Raw genomic sequence first — 20359 nt, forward strand, 5'->3', positions numbered from 1 at the left:
AACAACACATTGTTAACACACTGAGATTGTTTTTTAGATCACAGCCAAAAAGATTATCAACATAATCAATGAGAGAGCTGGAAAAGTAATCTTGAGAGAAAAGACAATGTTCTCATGAACAATCCTTGAATATCCAGATTCGTGAGAAGTCACATTGATCAAGATTGAAGACTTCTTTTTGTTCTTCTTTTATTCAATTTGTAATAATACTTTGAAAAGAAACGAAAGCGAGAAAGCCAGCTAGAAACTGGTGGCTACCTTCTTGGGTGAGAGAGCTCAACAAGAAGGAGTCGTACTTTGATTCTGTGTTAGACTGCTGAGTGTCTACAAGGATCAGAGGGTGATCAATAGGAAAGAGATCATTAGAGATAGATAGGTTTCGGGGATGAAACTGGACAATCTGTAATTGATTCTTTCTATTGGAGAAGAAAATCTGAAATCCGATTGGATTGTCAGGACTGGATGTAGGTTGTCTCGTTGACAACTGAACCAGGATAAATTCTTGGTGCAATCTTCTCTAACCCTTAACTCCTTTAATTTTCTATCTTGAAATATGTGTATGTGTGATTAATATTAGATGCATGTTAAACATATTCTGTGTTAGGTAATATTGTTTAAACTGGAAATTTGACTCGCATGCATCTTGGTTAATCTCTGATCAATCTAATTGTAATTGCTAATCTTGTATGCCGCAATTTAATTCCGCTGTGTGTATGAAATTGATTTAATTTCTTAAAGAACTGATACATTCCGATTATTTCGAGGTCATAATAATCAACATACCAATCTCCCAGTTGGTAAGTATTAAAGGGGTACACGACAATTAATGTAGGGGTGTCAACATCCAATGCTGCAAGTACTGTGCCTAACTCTAAGCCCATTTAGACCATAAAGTAGAAGAATAATATCCAACCTTCCAAAGAGGGTTTGCCGCTCTTAAGCAACCCCAAAAAAGACATGGAACAACGAGTGAACCCAATAAAGATTGATAGTATTGACTTTGGAGGCTCTCCACAGCCTACTATGGTGAATATTAGCTACCAGCCACGTGGATGTCCATTAGGAGGATCATCATTTTCTCCATGCCAGGGTTAAGTCAAGGATCTCTGAATCTTGGCTCATTTATATGGTTTATGCTAGCCCTTGAGAGATTGAAAGAAATGAAACTTGGAACAAATTTCGTTACATTGCTAGAAATATCCTAGATCTATGGTTAATGATGAGTGACTTTAATGAGATTGCTGATTCTGAAATGAAGAAATGAAGAACTCTAGTTGACATTAGAAAGTGTATTCATTTTATTGGATTAGTTATTGTAATGTGATGGAGGTTCACACTGTGAGGACTATGTATATTTGGAGAGGCCCGAAATGGAATAATCATGATATAATCTTCAAAAAGATGGATTGTGTGTTATGTAATGTGGCATGGAGAGTGAAATATCATGAAGGTCATTGCTAAAGTCATTCCAATAGGATATGAGGAGGAATGGTAAGATTTTGACCTTCAAATATAATTAAATCCAGACATAGTGGTACTCAAAAAAAAAAAAAAAAAAAACTGCGTTGGGTAGTGTAAAAATCTGCATAATGAATATGAGTATCAGAACTAGTAATTACTAACAAAATTACCCGCATCCGCACTTATATATTATTATTATTATTATTATTATTATTATTATTATTATTATTATTATCATTATTATTATTTGAGTTTAAATAAAAGTGATTTTTGTTTTAAATAATTTAGAGATTATTTTTTATAGATTTTTAACTTCCGTTTTTTTACTATTATAAAAATGATTTTTTTTTTGTAAAATAATTTTTAACATCTTTTTATACAATTTTATAAAAATGATTTTTTTAAACTAAAAAATTACCATAAAGGACATAAAAATAATTTTCAAGAAAACATGTTTGTTTGAAAAAATATTTTTTAAATACACGATTTGTTTAAATGCACATATGTCTCTCTACTCTCTTATGCATCTCTATCTCCCCCTTCGAATCTCTATCTACTATCTCATGTCTCTCTACTTCTTCTTTTTATCCCATGCAAATCAATGAATTTAAGTCATCTATTTCAAAATTTTTGGATCCTCTTAAAAAATAAACATATAAACAAATCATAACAAAAATATCCAAGTAATAGATTTTGGAGGTCATGTTCTAATCTTAAAAATTGGACCCTAAATAAAATAAACAGTGCAACTTTAATAACTAAAAAAATTAGAAAAATAAATTTTAGTTCATATACCGTTATCAAACTACATGATGCTCTACCCATACCAAGTTATATGATTACACATACCAATTTACATTATACTTTACCATACCAATTTACATGATGCTCTACACATACCAACCAATTAATGTACATGATGTATATATATTAGATTCAATTTTCTTTCATGCAAATTTTTAGAAATAGTTTGGTTTTACTGTCATCACATCTTGCAACTGTTTTTTCATCTCTTAGAATTATTCGCATATTTTTTATTTGTTATTCTAATTGATATTTAAGTTAACAAAAATGTTAAATTACATATTTAAAACAGTTCATAAAGTAACCTACCATTAACCAAATTTTCAACTCATAAATAAGGTAATATTTTCATTATACATAGTCACCCAAACATAGTTCCATTATCCACGGTCACAAGAGATAGTTTCGTTATCCATTATCCGCACTAGTTAGTACTTCCTATAATCTATGTCACCAAGACATAGTTTCAATATCTAAAGCATATGAAATTTACTATAACAGAACAATTGAAGTATTTCAAATTTAGCACTTTAAAATTTATTAGTTTAATCTATTTCGTAGACACGTTTTAAAATTGATCAATTTAATTGAATACTCATAAAAAAAACAATAAATAAACACATTATATATATCTATGTTATAATATATTAAGTAGAATTGCTTTAACAACAGACATGTGGACAACTAGCAACTAGAAGAAAAGGTATATGGTCATTACATGCCACTACATTGATGATGATTGGAATATGAAAAGTCGCATATTATGGTATGATACTTACATATTTGTAAATGTTATTAGTTGCATATAGTTTTTTTTATTGTATTAACATTTTAAAAATCGTTTTGCATGACAAGTTTGTGTATGTAGAATTCCCACACACAGCTGCAACTATTTTAAAGGTTTTGGTAGAGTGCATGGTAGATTGGTATATTGATAGAAAATTGTCAACCATCACTTTGGATAATTGTAGCACCAATGACGCTCTAGTTGAGATGTTTTTAAACAAACTTGATTGTTCTAATCTTATGATTGATGGTCAATTATTTCATATAAGGTATTGTGCCCATATTTTAAATTTAATTGCTCAAGATGGTTGGAATGTTATTGAAGATGGTATAGAGAAGGTTGGGGATAATGTTTCATTTTGGACAACCACACCCAAAAGAGACCAAACTTTTAGGGAAGCAACACGTCAATTAAAAGTTCCTATCACTAAGAAACTTATTCTAGATTGCAAAACTAGGTGAAATTCTACTTATCGTATGCTTGATGTTGCACTAGAATATAAATATGTTTTTATTCGTTTAAAAACATGAGAGCTTTTGTATATGTAAGACCCTTAATTTTAAATTCTAAGTTATACAATTTTAGGGTATTTTGTGTTGAATTTCTTAGGCTTTTAGCCCAATTTTTGGTATTTTGTGAGTTAAATGCCAAAAATATATATTTGGAAATCCGATTAAAATTAATTGTCGAAGACTAATTTATTTACGTTACGAAGAATTTAATACCGGGCCGTTTTGTTAAAAATATCTCGGATTACTGAAAATTTTATCTGTCAATTGAGTTACGACGAGAGTAGATATTTTTATTAAAATAGTTTGAGATGTGAGTGAAGTGATGTGTGTAAGAATAATTAGATATTTGTTTTGCTGGTTTTAATTATAATATATATAAATATAAAGTTATATATATATAAAGTAATATATATAAATATATATAAAGGTATAAAGTTATATATATATATATATATATATATATATGAATGACAAGAAAGGAAGGCAGAAAGCTGAAAACAAACTTTTTCCTCTTGTGTCAGCAAGATCTTATTCTTCCTCCCTTGTTTCAAAAAAATGTTGGTTTTTTTATAAAAAAACAAACACAAACTCTCATTTCTCTTCTAGATCTAAGCTTCATTTGGAAGCGACGACACGAGTGAAGTTTTTATCAAAATTAATCGCGGTGCAGTAATCGCTTGTTAAAGCTACCGTTAAGGTAATGACTCATTCCAAACTTTTAGTTTGCATTTAGGACATTATTTGTAATTTTGTGGAATAGAAATTTGATGTATTTGAGGTGTAGATTTGTGGAAAATGAATTTAATATGTTTATGTGTAATTTAGTGGAATTTAAATTTGAGGTGTGGTTTGTGGTGATTCAAGTTTGGTGTGATTTATGTGTTCATTATTAATATTATGAATTTTTGAGATGTGATTTATGTGTGGTGACTAAATTTGAAGTGTTTGAGTTACGTAATGAGTTATTTTCAAATAAATGAGTTTAAACTTAAGTTGAAATTTTACAAAAAAAATTTAGAGTTGTTAAAGTTGTGTAAAAGTTTCAAATTTTAACTAAATTAAAGAGTTTGAGCAAAAAGATAGATTGAAATTAAAAATGGTTAGAGTTTAAATGTTACTCTTTTAATTACTCTTGAACTGAGTTTTAAAAAGGAAAAAAGTTTAGAGTATTTTATTAACTCAAAAATTTCGGTGCTTGAGTAGTCGAGTGTGTATGTGATATTTGGACAATATTTGTTTTATTTAGTTTTAACTAAATAATATAGATTATTTGGTTTTAAATGTTTGGTGTGTGAGAAAGATTTAATTTTGGGAATTTTGTTGTGTTTGGATTAGTTTTATTGTGAACAAATTGTTATAAATATTCATGTTTATGTAGTTAGCTCATTGAGTCTCGAAAAGAAATCGAGACCGTTGGCACTGAGTTAGCGGTGGGGAGAACTCTGATATATTAATGTTGTTGTGGTGATTTATGGTTGAAAATTTTGGAGATTGAATATGGGTGATTAATGTTTGAAAATTGTGGTGAATCAAGTTGGTGAGATTGATGTGTTCATAATTAATATTATGAATTTTTGAGATGTGTTTTATGTGTGAATTTGTTAAAAATGAATTTAAGGTGATTTAAGTGTGGTTGAGGAAATTGTTTTGATGTGTTTGAGAGGTGGTTTGTGAAAATTAATTTGGTGTAAAATTATGTTTGAAATTGTGGAAATTAATGGATGAATTATGGTTGAAATATGTGAAGTTGTAATATGGGTGAATTGCGGATTAAATTTGGTGGGAATTGAGAAAATTAAAATTGATGGGTGAAACGTTGAATTAAATTTGAGGTAGTTAACGAGTGAATTTTGTGGAGATTAATTTGGATGTGATTATGTGCTCATAATTGATATTATGAATGATGGTGGTGTGATTATGTGTGATGTTGTGGTGATTAAGTTTTGATGTAATTATGTGTTAAAAACTGCTATATGTATGTTTAAGGTGCGTTGAGGTGCGATTAAGTGGTGACCGTGATGGGCCACGATGTTTAAGTGGTGACCGCGATGGGCCACAGGATGGTTCCATGAGTGGAGTGGTTCATCTTTTCCTTGCGAGGATTTAACTGGTGTTTGTCTGTGAAAGACTACACCCTAGTAAATTGTGTTTGTCCGTGAGAGACTGCACAAGTGTTTGTCCGTGAGAGAATACACCATAGTAAATCATGTTTGTTCGTGAGAGACTACACCCTAGTAAATCATGCTGATCTGTGAGAGATTTCACTCTAGAATGTGCTGATCTGTGAGCGATTGCACTCTAGAAAATCGTGCTAGTTTGTGAGCGAATGAACTCTTGTATGTCGTGTTGGTCTGTGAGAGACGACACGCTAGTAAATCGTGCTGATCCGTGAGAGAATGCACCTTGATAATTAGTATTGGTATGTGAGAGGCTGTACAATTATGATTTACGCCTTTCGATGAGGGTTTTGGCTTTGAATTTCGGACTCATGCATTATGGCATATAGACATTGCATTAGAGTGCTTGACACGCGAGTTGTGTTTGTTATACTATGAAGATTGTATATATATATTTGGTTGTTGTTGTGATTTGCCTTAATTGCTTTGAGGTGTGAAGTTGGGTTGGTTAAGTTTTGATGTAATTATATTTTCATAATTGATAATATTAATGTTTGAAGTGTTGATTGATTCAGAGCCATTTTAGAATTGAAACTCTGCATTTTCTCAGTTGTATTCGACTACGACAATGCAGTTTGTCAAAACTTCATTTTTCAACATTGTTTATGCATTTTTGGACATATGAAAACCCTTTCAAGGTGTATGCTAAGTTGAAAGGTTATTTTGTGCATTTGAAATTTAAATGTTATGTGATATTTGTTAATTTCGGTTGGTGACCCTTTACAATTATTGCGGAATTTGGGTTTTGCCCTCAGATGATACTATTATTGTGGCCCGAGCATATACCCAAGCTATTAGAGTGTTGAGTCGTGCTGGAATTGCAATGACGTCAAAAATGCGACACAAAGATGATTTTTGGATTTTTAATCGGAAGTAGTGAGGCTTGATGCCACTAGTGGATCATCAGTACCCAGTTATCCTCAATTGGATAAATGATCAGCTTAGGGTTTTATTTAAGAATTTTATTCATTCCCCTTTCTTATTTCAAGGTTGTTGTCGCAATGGAACTTATGTATCTGAAACAAACTATTTTAGTCGGATGTATATTATGATGTCATTATTTATTACATTTTTCGTTTGTGTTACGACATGGTATTTTTTTTTATTAAGTTGAATTTGTTTTATTTAAAAAAAAAAATACACTCGCGCTGTTAAAAATCGGGGTGTTACAGTATACATGTTTGCCTACAACAAAAGAGTGAAAAATAGCAAAAGTAATTTGTAATAGGTTGCAAGTCTTTAATCATGTAACTGAGATATTTTCAGGTATACAATATGCAACATCCCGATCCTTACCATTATCGGCAATGTTAGTCACGGCCTTATCGCCCCCCTTTCTCCCCGTTGGAAATAGTGAGTTTTTGTCTTTCGTGGGAGTCGAACTCGGTACCTGGGGGATAAGTATCGCCTCATCTCATTCCCAATATCAATTGAGCTAAAAACTTGCTATTTCCAACGGGGGAAAAGGGGTGAGAAAGTCGTGACTAACATTGCTGATAACGGTAAGGGTCAGGGTGTTACAAATAATGATCCTTTTTTGTAACATCCCGACCTTTACCATTATCGCTCAATTGGTAATGGGAATGAGATGAGGCGGTACTTATCCCCAAGTACCGGGTTTGACTCCCACGAAAAACAAAAACTCATTATTTCCAACGGGAGAAAGGGGGGCGAGAATGTCATAACTAACATTACCGATAACGATAAAGGTCGGGATGTTGCACAATATCCCACAATAAACATATTATTTCCATTGATTTGTGAAATAAACAATATCAAAAAATTATGGAAGTTACTATTTGAAGATTATCAAGCTAAATCCAATGGGTTGGTGGACAATTCAACAGAAAAGTTCAATCAGAATGAGTCAAATTTAGAAAATGGTAATTGTACCAATTTTCTTAGCAGTTATGATCCATATGTCAATGATATCAATGATGTGCATTCAAAATAAGAGTTAGATCTATACTTGGAGGAAAAAGTATTGCCTATGAATGCTACATTTGATATTCTTGGATGGTGGAAAACAAATGGTATCAAGTATCTAATTTTGCAAAAAAATTGCCAAGGATATTTTGGTCATCCCAATTTCCACAGTTGCATCAGAATCTGCTTCAGTACTGGTGATAGGTTGTTGAGTCATCAACTGTATAAACTTCATGATGATACTTTGGAGGCACTTATGTGCTCACAAAGTTGAATAAAATATGAAAATCAAGGTAATAATTGTTGCAATATAATATTTATTCAATTAAATTTGTGTTCAGTTTAACTATTTATTTTCTTTTATGTTTTAGTAACTATTGGTATCATTCGACCACTACAATATTTAGAATTGAAAGATAAACGTTTGTAAACTTTTCAAGAATCTGATTATGGCGAAGAGGTAAATAATTGTGATTTTATAATTAAGAGATTTTTGTTATTAACCGTGCTCACAAAGTTGAATAAAATATGAAAAACAAGGTAATAATTGTTGTAATATAGTATTTATTCAATTAAATTTGTGTTCAGTTTAACTAATTATTTTCTTTAATGTTTTAGCAACTATTGGTATCATTGGACCACTACAATATTTAGAATTGAAAGATAAACGTTTGTAAATTTTTCAAGAATCTGATTATGATGAAGAGGTAAATAATTATGATTTTATATTTAAGAGTTTTTTTTTTTGTTATTAATCGTGACTTTATAATTATAAATAACTAATATAATACACATATTAATATTTTTTACATATATCGGAGAATACCGCCCAAAGACTTGCAACTTCATAAAATATTATTTTTGATGTTTTGATGTTTATTATAGTAATGTGAGATTATTTGATATGTTTTGGATGTTTTGAGTTAGAAAATATTTTGGTTTGTAATATTTTATGATTTGGATTTAAGATATTTGGAATTTTTTTTAAATTTAATCACAACAATAGTGATTATCTATCGATATATTTTTATTAAAGTGCGGGTAATGGGTATGGGTATAGGCACTTATGTATCCAAAGGGCAAGAGTACGGTTATTAAAGTTGATACCCACGGGGGTATGAGCACGGTTATGAGTATTTTTTTTAAATTGCGGGTATGGGGATGAGTACTATATTACCCTACCCAAACTCTACTCATTTCCACTCCTAATGACATGAAAGCTTGAGCTGAAGACTAGAAGTAGCTGAAAATGTAGGATCACCAATTTTATATCTTCACTAAAGATATTCCTACCCGTGACCAATGATTTATTGGAATACTTATTCTACTTGTTGAGACAAAATCCCAAATTAATATTTTGATGATAACTAAACAAAAGTTAATTAAGACTTATAATTATGATTCTAAGAGTTTTGGTATTTAACATGTGTGGTATTAATCAAATGTAAGATCCAATTAAAGCAAGAATAAATCAACATGAAAAGCAAAATCAGAACAAACAAGTAAGGAGGACATTCTTGACAAAATCTGGAAAACGGAGAATGTTCTCCAGGTCCAAGACTGATCATCGCAGCCCCTAGATCAATCAATCTCTACTAGTTAAAAGAAGTTTAAGCCTCTACATTTTACATCAATATCATCAGCACTTGGCTAGGAAAAAAACTGAGATGATCAGATTCAAAGAAACTACTCGAATCACAAAAAGAGAATATCATGAAGTAGCAAGACCAAACAGATCTGAACCTTCTCCAGCTCAAATGGTTAAGAAAGATAAACAATCTTGAGATATACAAAACATCCAGATTGATCAGGAAGACATCCATAATGCTAAATACTGAACCTCCAGATTGATTATCAATTTCCAGGATGTTCAAAGACTAAGTCTCCAGATTGATCATCAATCTCTAGAATTTTCAAGAAACATTATGGAGAAGTTCATCATCATTCTCCAAGCTATTTTGACAGAATCAAAACTCCATATCAGATCAATGACATCAAAAAATATATCTGAAGTATAAAGGATCATTAAACACAAGAGAAATTTGATCAAGAACGAAGAAATCAGCCCAATCAACAAAGTTCAAAAAGTGTTCAAAGGCTGAAATATTTTTATTCATATAAATATGGGTTTTGGTCAAATCTGACACATGACAGTAGATCACTTTCCAATGACTCTTTTGGCTGTCATCAATCTTCCTAAAGCCTATAAAAGGAAGGCCAAGCTCAAGAAAAAAAAAAAGAACTTCAAGTGCTAAGAAAATTCATCACTTACTTACAATCATACTTGAAAGTCTCTCACTCACAAACATAGAATGAATTCTGATTTTTCTCATTTGATTCCTAGAATCTTTCTATTGTATTTCTCTGTCAAAAGAATCAAAACTCAAACAAGTGTGAAGCTTTCTCAGATTCTGACAAAACACTTTATATCATTATTATGTAAACTCAATACTATAAGGGTTGTTTATAGTTTGAGTAGTTTGTAGAAAATCCTTTTATAGTTAAAACGTGAATTGTAAAATCCTATCAAGGATGATAAGTGACTTGTTTAATCTCTTTCTGGGTGGAAAGGATTGAAGTTTGTAACAGATCAAGGTTGATATGAGCTTGGTGCTGTAAAACCAAGAATGTTCTTTGTTTTGAACACTTAGTGGAAGATCTCACGGTTGTGAGGACTGGACTTAACCCGAGTTGGGTGAACCAGGATATATCCTTGTGTGGTATCTCTTTCCTTATCTATTTACTTCCAGCCTGTTTAGTTATCAAGTTAAATAGATAAGTTAAATTGTTGATTTTAACTAAACCATGAACGTTCTCCGCTTTCTATTTTCACAACCAAGACCAATCTTGAGTTATTTTCTTAAGTTTTTAACATAAAATTTTAAATAGGAACGTTTACAATTCAAATCCCCTTTTTTTTGTAAATCAACATTTCTAATTCACTACTGTAGCAGCTAATCACATGTCCGCTTAAGTGAAAATATTAGGTTCAATGAGTTTGAAAATACTATTTATGGAATGGGCCCTCATAAGTCTTATGGCGAGGATGGATACTTTGTGATCTTTTTCAATCATTATTGGGGCACCATTGCAGACTCTCTATTTCGCTATGTTAACTAGGTTTAGGTTAATCCTTCTATGTTATCTTATAATACGTTTGTTGTATTGATTCCTAACATTGATAAGCCAAAATTTGTGTCTCAGTTTAGGCTCATATACCTTTGCAATGTTATTTATAAAATTGTATCTAAAGTCATTGTGAGCATGATTAAATCGATATTGAATTATATCATTTCTCCTTACCAATAGATCTTTATCCCAAGTCGTAGCATCCACCGCAACATTATAGTGGTCCCAGAGATGGTTTTCTCCATGTCAAGAATGAAAGGACGAAAAGTATTTATAACCTTAAAGTTGACTTGGAAAAAACGTATGACTGCATACACTTTTGCACATTTATCTCCTCATTTGTTTGTCATTTGTATGGAAACACTTTTGCACATTATTACTGACTAAGTGTAAGTTGACTATTGGAAACCAATGCATTCTGTCAAGTATGACCCTCAAATCTCTCTAAATTCTTTTTTGCTGATGATATTTTTTTGTTTGTAGAGGTTTCTATTGAACAGACTCACTATATTATGCATTGTCTCGATCTTTTTTGTCAAGCTTTGAGATAGAAGATTAATAATCAGAAAACCCAATTTTTTTTCTCAAAAAATGTTGATAATGAGTTATGGGATGATATTCTTCAACATATGAGTTTCTTCATGTTACTAGTATGGGAAATATCTGAGGGCCACTGTTTCTTCGGACAAAACGATCAGAGGCCACTTTAATCATATCATCCAAAAAGTTCAAAGCAGACTAGGTAGGTGGAAGCAGCAATGTCTGAGTTTGGTTGGCACAGTCACCCTTTCAAAGTCACTCATACGTTTCATTCTTGTGACCTTCAACATTGAAAGTTCACAACTTATTTGACTTGTTCATATATAAGTATTTTAGAACCTTTGCTATATAAGCTTCATAATTTACAAAAATATTTTTCAAATATTTATTTTGTAATCTCAAATAAATCTTTATCTTTGCTTGATATTCATCTCAGACTATTTATCTAAGCAATCATATTTAAAATGATGTCATTTCATATCCTCATTTACAAAATGCTCACACAAGAATATTATACAATGTCCATCTAGATTGTTTGAGCACTTAAGGAGACTTACTTATTTTGATTAAGTCATCTAATCAATAGTTTGAATTGTATGTCTCACGGAAATTAAATTCTTCAAGGAGTTTCATATAATCATCACTATAAAGTGAGCCATACAAATATATTATAACACATCATTCACACAAAAATGATTCTTTCATGGCTACTAACTTTAAACAAGTATGAAATGGTTCTTGAATTCACTTCAGGTGAATATGTATTTCTTCATTTTCATTTTCTTATTTTGTGGAAATTCAACCATATGTAACCAGCTTTACATCTTTAGATGTACGAGCTACAAGTTCAAAACTTTTTGCTTTGCAAAGAGAGCTTAATTCAACTTCAATTGCTTCTTTTTATTTTCAAAGCATTTATTTGTCTATATTATATAATAAACTTTAGTTCATGATCATCGTTATCATTGATCATATATAGCGCTATATTATATGCAAAAGTATTATCAATGTTGACTTTCTTCCAGTTCCATCATATTCCATTCATGACATAATTTATTGAGATCTCTTTATTTTCAAAAATTTCAGGTATATGGTCAGTTCTTATGGAACTAAAAATTAATTATGTCAACTTACTCTTTTTGAGTTTTCATATTCTTACTTGGGCCGCATGGCTTTTTAGCTCATTTTCTTGTTTGAGGATTTTTATCTTTGGAACCGACATACATATATCACGCTTCATGCATGGATTAAACTCATTTGCAATGATACATTGTCCAACAGAGACTTAAATATTGATTGCAACTGATGATTACTCATTTGCATGAATGATTACTTACAATAATTTGTTGGCTTGATGTGAATCAATATCTCAACATACACATTTGCATACAATTAATAACGTCAACATACACGCTTCTGGTTTGTGTTTGTTGTTTACCCTAATGGAAGATTTAATGTAGAGTGGGTTGTATGATCGCGTAGTAGTAACAATGACTCAATGCCACTTGAAGTCACACTAAGGACTATGAATCCTTTTGAACAAAGACATGCAGACAATGTTTTCCACATAAAAGTTTTCACTGTTCCTCCATAACTGTATAAGAAAAAAAGTCCACCACATACATACTCCACAAAACCAACGATTTATTCATATACACTTCTTTCTATTTTAATTGGTCTGCAATAAATTTATTTTCTAAATCATCTCCGATTGACATATTTGGTATTGACATTGATTTGAGATTCTTAAGAGACCTTATGTTTGTATGCAACAATTTCTCTATTTCAACTAAATAAAGGTTCTTCGATTCTTCCTCACAGATTTGTAAATCTGAAGACTCCATCAATTATATATGTGTGTCTTGTTCAAACTTCAAACAAAAAAAAAATATTATTTTATGTATTTGTGACAAACATTTATCCAATATTTTTGTATTTATCAAGGATAAATATGTATCTTGTGTTTTTGTATGAATACATGGGAACTATTTGTCTTGTTATTTTTTAATATTTTTTTTAATATTTATCAGTGACAAATACTAGTCCCTTGTGTTTTATGTACTAGTAACAAACATTTGTCTCGTGATTGTGTGTGTGTGTGTATATATTTGTTCGGTATTTTTTATGTATGATTCATAAATATTTATCAATGACATATATTTATGCTGTGATTGTTTTTAATATTTATCACTGATAAATATTTATTTTATGTTTTTGAAATATCAATCATAAATATTTATCCCAAGTTTTTTTATGTATATGTATATGTAATAAATAACAAATAAAAAATTTAATTTTTTTATAGATACTAAAATTAAAATTTTATAGGTATAAATAATTTATTTAATATAATTAAATGTAAATTATATTAAATATTTCATATTTTTCATGATATAATATTATTTAATCTTGAGTAAAAAAAAATTATTTAATTCGAATTGACTAAGATAAATGGGATTTTTCTTTCTACACATAAAATACTTGTTTCCTTGTAGGTAATTATATCTGATTATTTTGTTATTATTGTGTAAAAAACAATAAAATATTTTATTTTGATTGATATATCTAATATCTATTTTCTTTGACCATACGATTCTAGAAGAACCATATTAAATTGTATTGTGTTTTCATTGGCATCTATATAACTCCCTGGCCCAATTGGAGACTGTGTACAACAGAAAGAGAGAGTAAGAGACCAACCCAAACACACTATGACTAAATTTGTTTGTGCAATTCTTCTCATGCTTGTTATGGCTTTTGCCATCAAAGATACCTATGTGAGTGATTAGATTCTTTTTCCCCACTCTATATTTTTAGTGTTCCTCTACATCTTTTATATATATATATATATATATATATATTTTACCTCTCTATCTTTTTTTTGTTTCTCTATCTTTTATATATATATATATATATATATATATATATATATATATATATATATATATATATATATATATATATATTACGACTAATATTATTGAACAAAAAATATGATACAAAACAAAACATAAATACAATATTTTAATATTTTATAATAAAAAAAAAACACAACTCTTATTTATGTATATTTGTATTTCATTTTGTATTCAAATAATAACATTACTTTTATATTATATCTGATAATTTTATCTTTTTATTTTACATGATAAATATTATAGGCTGGTAAAGAAGGATCACTTCGTCCTAAAGGTAATAATTCTAAATAATTTTTTTATAATTTTTTTGTAGTCGTCCAAGAAAGATTCAAATTAATTTAATTTACTAATTTATCTTGTTCATAATTAATTCAATTTTTTTTTTCTTTCCAGAATGTGCAACTGCATGTGCCCTACGTTGTTCAGCAACTCAATACAAGGAGGCATGTTTGACCTATTGCAACCTTTGTTGTGCCAAATGTTTGTGTGTTCCATCTGGAACATATGGTCACAAGGAAGAATGTCCATGCTATAATAACTGGAAAACTAAAAAAGGAGGACCCAAGTGCCCTTAATTTTTGTTTACTCTTAGTCCCGTTATTGATTATGCATAGATCTTTGTCAATGCATTTCTTTGCTATTTGAATATTAATAAATTTCTATTTCCTATGCTTAAGTCAATTTCTACGATTGAATTCCATAAATTCGACTGTTTATTTGACACTCTAGACTAACAATTTATTTTTAAGGAAAAAACTTCCAACTTATAATTAAAAAGCATGAATTTTAAAATCTTTATAATTTTAAAAAAATATTAATTATAATTTTTTTATAAATTATACAGGAACAAATATTTGTTATTGGTCGCTTAGTCAGAATATTATTTTTTGCAAATTAATTAATTAAAATAGAAATATGAATTTCATTGGTACATAATTAATGTCTCTTATGTATTGTGTACATAAAAATTTGATGATAATTATTATACAATAATCACAATGTATTCTAATAAATGTTTATTTTTTATCAATTAATTCAAAGAGAAATATCTATGTCATTAATATAATTTGTGTCTCTTGAATATATTCTACATAAAATTTTCAAGAAAAATATAATACACTAATTATAATTAAAATTTATTATAATATTATCTATATAGGAGATAAATATTTTTCGTTGATATGTTAGTTAAATGATGGTTTTTCACAAATCAATTATAATAAAATAATTATAATGTTATGAATAAACTACACACGAGACAAATATTTTTTATTGATCAATTAATTAAAATATGATCTTTAATTAATTAATTAATTAAAAGAGAAATATGAATTTTATTAATAGTTTATCTTTTGAATGTCTATATTATACACAAATTTAAAGAATATTATCATAAACTAATAATAATTTTCTTATAAATCATACATAAGACAAATGTTTGTCACAAATCAATTAACTAAAAGTTTGTTTTTTACAAATCAATAATTTGATGATTATATATAATTGAATGACCTATTATACACTAATAATTTATATAAATTAAATCCTATTTGAATTGTATAGTTTTTCAAAATTAATACATTATATATATGTGTGTGTATATATATATTTGAGGAAATACCTTATATATTATATTTTTGTCGAAGAAAAAAGTATTTTTTATTTTATTTTTATTTTATTTTTTATTCTTTAATTAGTGCATTAAAAATATTCTTTAAGATTGTGTACAACAAAAAGAGAGAGTAAGAGACCAACCCAATATGAATGAATTTATTTGTGCATTTCTTCTCATGCTTGGAATGGTTTTTGCCACCAAAGATACCTGTGTGAGTATATTTTTTAGTGTACTCCCTATGTATCATATGCAATTTATTTGTTCTCTTTCTATTTCATATGAAAAAACTTATAGGTCGGTGGAGAAGAATTACTTTGTCCTTAGAAAAAATCTACTTGACGACACCCTTACATTTTTGGGAAAAATATAAAAATACCTTTTTTTCTTTTGAATTATTTGAAAATTTGAATTAAATAAAAATGAAATTTTGGTATCATAATAATGTTCCAGATTTTTTATAAGAGAAAAAATTAGAATCCTAAATTTCTGAATAGGAAAAATTCGAAATATATATATATATATATTGTTGACATCTAATTTTATCTGCTACTTTTAAATTTTTTATGAAAAATAAAAATATATAAAAAATTAAATAAAAAATAATAATAATAAAAATAATAATAATAAAAATAATAATGATAAAAATAATAATAAAAATAAATAGTTAGACCTTTAAATTTTAGAAAATTATGGATGTCTTTGTTTTATGTTTACATAAACAAAAAAATGTATAATTGAATTAAAAGAAATGATTGATGGTAATAAAAATTGTCATTATATGAATGAAAAGAAACAAATTAATGGTGATCAATTGACAATTATTCCCTTGTCTTTTATAACTTACATACATCTAAGAAAGTTTATAAATAATCGACAAAAACAGAAATGGGAGGCACTACACACAAAAAAAAAAAACAAAAAAAAAGAATAATAGACAAAATTGGAGCAAAACCAGTCAATCAAAAACTAATTCAGTAGTAAGGTATAACTGTTTTATTGTTTATCTAATTTTTTGCTTATTAGTCTTTCCTAAAATTATTTTCATTGCAACACAAAATATATCTATAAACCAAAAAAATAAATTTCAAAAAAGGTTAATAACTTATAACCATCTAAAATGATGAATAATATAATATTTAGTAAGAAAAAATTGATGAAATATACTTTAATCATATTGAAAATATTCACTAAAATGATTTATTTAGTGAAAGTTGTAGTGTAATATTTGACTTTTTTGTCACATATATTTGATTATTTTGGTATTATTGTATAAAAATAATAAAATATTTTGTTTTTTTGATATATGATTGATATTTCAATAAATAAATCATTTTAGGCAAAAGATGAGCAAAATCAGTCTATAAAAAACTAATTCAGTAGTAAGGTATCACTTTTTTATTGTTTCACTAATTTTTTGCTTATTAGTGTTTTTATTGCATCCTTTAAAACAATATTCTTTTATTTTTTTAAAAGTTGTTTGTTCTTAAAATTATTTTCTTTGCAACATAAAATATAACTAATTGATGTTTATAAAAAATAAATAAATTTCAAAAAGGTTAAAAACTTATAACTATCTAGAATCGATGAATAATATAATGTTTAATAAGAAAAAATTGATGAAATATACTTTACCATATTGAAAATATTAACTAAAATGATTTATTTATTGAAAGTTGTATGTAATATTTGACTTTTTTGTCACATATATTTGATTATTTTGTTATTATTGTATAAAAATAATAAAATATTTTATTTTTTCGATATATGATTGATATTTCAATATCTATTTTTTTTAACCATATGATTCTAGAAGAACCATATTAAATTGTATTGTGTTTTCATTGGTATCTATATAACTCCGTGGCCCAATTGAAGACTGTGTACAACAGAAAGAGAGAGTAAGAGACCAACCCAAACACACTATGACTAAATTTGTTTGTGCAATTCTTCTCATGCTTGTTATGGCTTTTGCCATCAATGATACCTATGTGAGTGATTATATTATTTCCCCTCTCTATATTTTTAGTGTTCCTCTACATTTTTTATATATATCGTGTATCATATCGTATATATGTATGTATATTACAGGTAATATTATTATTGGAACACAAAATTTGATATAAAACAAAACACAAATACAATATTTTTAATATTTTATGAAAAACAAAGCACAAATGCAATATTTTTAATATTCTATGAAAAACAAAACACAACTCCTATTTATACGTATTTATATTTCATTTTATATTTAAATAATAATATTACTTTTATATTATATCTGATAATTTTGTCTTTTTATTTTACATAAAATATTCTATAGGCTGGTAAAGAAGGATCACTTCGTCCTGAAGGTAATAATTCTAAATAATTGTTTTATAAATTTTCTTGTAGTCGTCCAAAAAGGATTCAAATTAATTTAATTTACTAACTTATCTTGTTCATAATTAATTCAATTTTTTTTTCTTTCCAGAATGTGCAGCTGCATGTGACCAACGTTGTTCAGCAACTCAATACAAGAAGGCATGTTTAACCTATTGCAACCTTTGTTGTGCAAAATGTTTGTGTGTTCCATCTGGAACATATGGTCACAAGGAAGAATGTGCATGCTATAATAACTGGAAAACTAAAGAAGGAGGACCCAAGTGCCCTTAATTTTTGTTTACTCTTAGTTACGTTATTGATTATGCATAGATCTTTGTCAATGCATTTCTTTGCTATTTGAATTTTAATAAAATTTCTATTTCCTATGCTCAAGTCAATTCCTAAGCTTTAATTCCATATAGTCAATTGTTTATTTGACACTCTAGATTAACAATTTATTTTTAAGGAAAAAACTTCCAACTTATAATTAAAAAGCATGAATTTTAAAAACTTCATATCATGAAAATATTAGAAAAGTAACATAGCTTAATTTTTAGCACAACCAGTTTCGATATTTACAATATTTTATGTATAATTGACGAAAATTAAGTATGCATTAAAATCATATAAAAATGTTGTTTTTTGGAATTGAAATAGTTAAGAAAACAAAATACTATGTATATTTTCGACTGAAATAAATAGTAAATAATGATGAACTCATTTCACAAAAAATTACATAGTACGTATACCAAATAAATGAGTATATATATAGTTGTTAGTCTTTGTTGCGCTTTTTCGTGCGCGAAGTTGGTTCTTTTTTTTTTTTTATTTCTTTTTTAAATTTTATGGTATATTTTTTTTCTTGAACACACTTTATGTTTAGATTAATTTTAATATATTTCTTTTTTGTTTTTTCAAAAAATATTGTAATATAAAAACGATTGTTGGATAAGAATATAATTATCAATTAATAGAAGTACAACTCTTATATTTTGAGTAAAAAAAAAAGAACTCTTATATTTAGTTTAAAATTTCTTCGTAACAATTTCCAAAAATGGTTCAGGCGTGTGCAACACGTGCTACCATGCAAAATTATTTTGCTAGTAGTTTATGAATCAAAACCCATAAATCCAATTCGTTAAAAAAATAGTAACCTTTTTTTGTTAACGCAGTTTATGACTTATGTGTTGATTTATAAATGTTTTAATTTAATACAAATGTTTTAAATTAATTGTTTTTAATATAATAATTAGAGTTTTCTTTATAAATTATACAAACAAAAATATTTGTTATTAATCGCTTAGTTAAAAGATTATTTTTCACGAATTAATTAATTGAAATAGAAATCTGAATTCATAAATATGTAGTGTTACTTATATATTGTTTACATACAAATTTGAAGATAATTATTATACAATAATCACAATGTATTCTATGAATCATATACTAGATAAATATTTTTCATTGGTCAATTAATTCAAAGAAAAATAATTAATATTATTTCTCTTGAATATCTTCTAAATAAAATTTTCAAGAAAAATATAATACACTAATTATAATTATAACTTACCATACTATTATCTATATGAGAGATAATTGTTTTTCACTAATATGTTAGTTAAATGATGGTTTTTCACAAATCAATTATAATACAATAATTAATTTTTTTTATATAAACCATACATGAGACAAATATTTTACATTGATCAATTAGTTAAAATATGATCTTTAATTAATCAATTGATTAAAAGAGAAATATGTATTTTCATTAATAATTTACTTTTTAAATATCTATATTATACAAAAATTTAAAGAATATTATAATATACTAATGATAGTTTTCTTATAAATTATATATAAGACAAATATTTATCATTAATTAATTAGTTAAAAGTTAGTATTTCGTAAATCAATAAATTAAATATTAATCATATATAATTGAATGACCTATTATACACTAATAATGTATATAAGTTAAATCCTATTTTGAATTGTATGGTTTTTCAAAATGAATCCACTATCTATGTGTATATATATATATTGGAGGAAATATTTTATATATTATATTATTGTCAAATAAAAATGTGTTTTTTATTCTTTAATTAGTGCATTAAAAATATTCTTTAAGA

At 27.5% G+C, this 20359-nt stretch overlaps 2 protein-coding genes across 2 annotated transcripts; both read left to right on the plus strand.

Moving 5' to 3' along the window:
* The first annotated feature begins 14023 nt into the window (after window positions 1-14023).
* On the plus strand, window positions 14024-14923 carry LOC101501806 (gibberellin-regulated protein 12-like). The gene is made up of 3 exons (XM_004516977.3): window positions 14024-14113; window positions 14498-14528; window positions 14648-14923. Exons 1-3 carry the CDS (start codon window positions 14048-14050, stop codon window positions 14827-14829), a joined length of 279 nt encoding a protein of 92 aa, XP_004517034.1. The 5' UTR covers window positions 14024-14047; the 3' UTR covers window positions 14830-14923.
* A 2868-nt stretch (window positions 14924-17791) lies between these two features.
* Window positions 17792-18523, plus strand: LOC101501494 (gibberellin-regulated protein 12-like). The gene is made up of 3 exons (XM_004516976.3): window positions 17792-17857; window positions 18190-18220; window positions 18340-18523. The coding sequence occupies exons 1-3, from the start codon at window positions 17792-17794 to the stop codon at window positions 18519-18521; spliced, it is 279 nt and encodes a 92-aa protein (XP_004517033.1). The 3' UTR covers window positions 18522-18523.
* Window positions 18524-20359: the final 1836 nt, after the last annotated feature.

The sequence above is a fragment of the Cicer arietinum genome, chromosome 2 (assembly GCF_000331145.2).
Source record: "Cicer arietinum cultivar CDC Frontier isolate Library 1 chromosome 2, Cicar.CDCFrontier_v2.0, whole genome shotgun sequence".
Classification (NCBI taxonomy): domain Eukaryota; kingdom Viridiplantae; phylum Streptophyta; class Magnoliopsida; order Fabales; family Fabaceae; genus Cicer; species Cicer arietinum.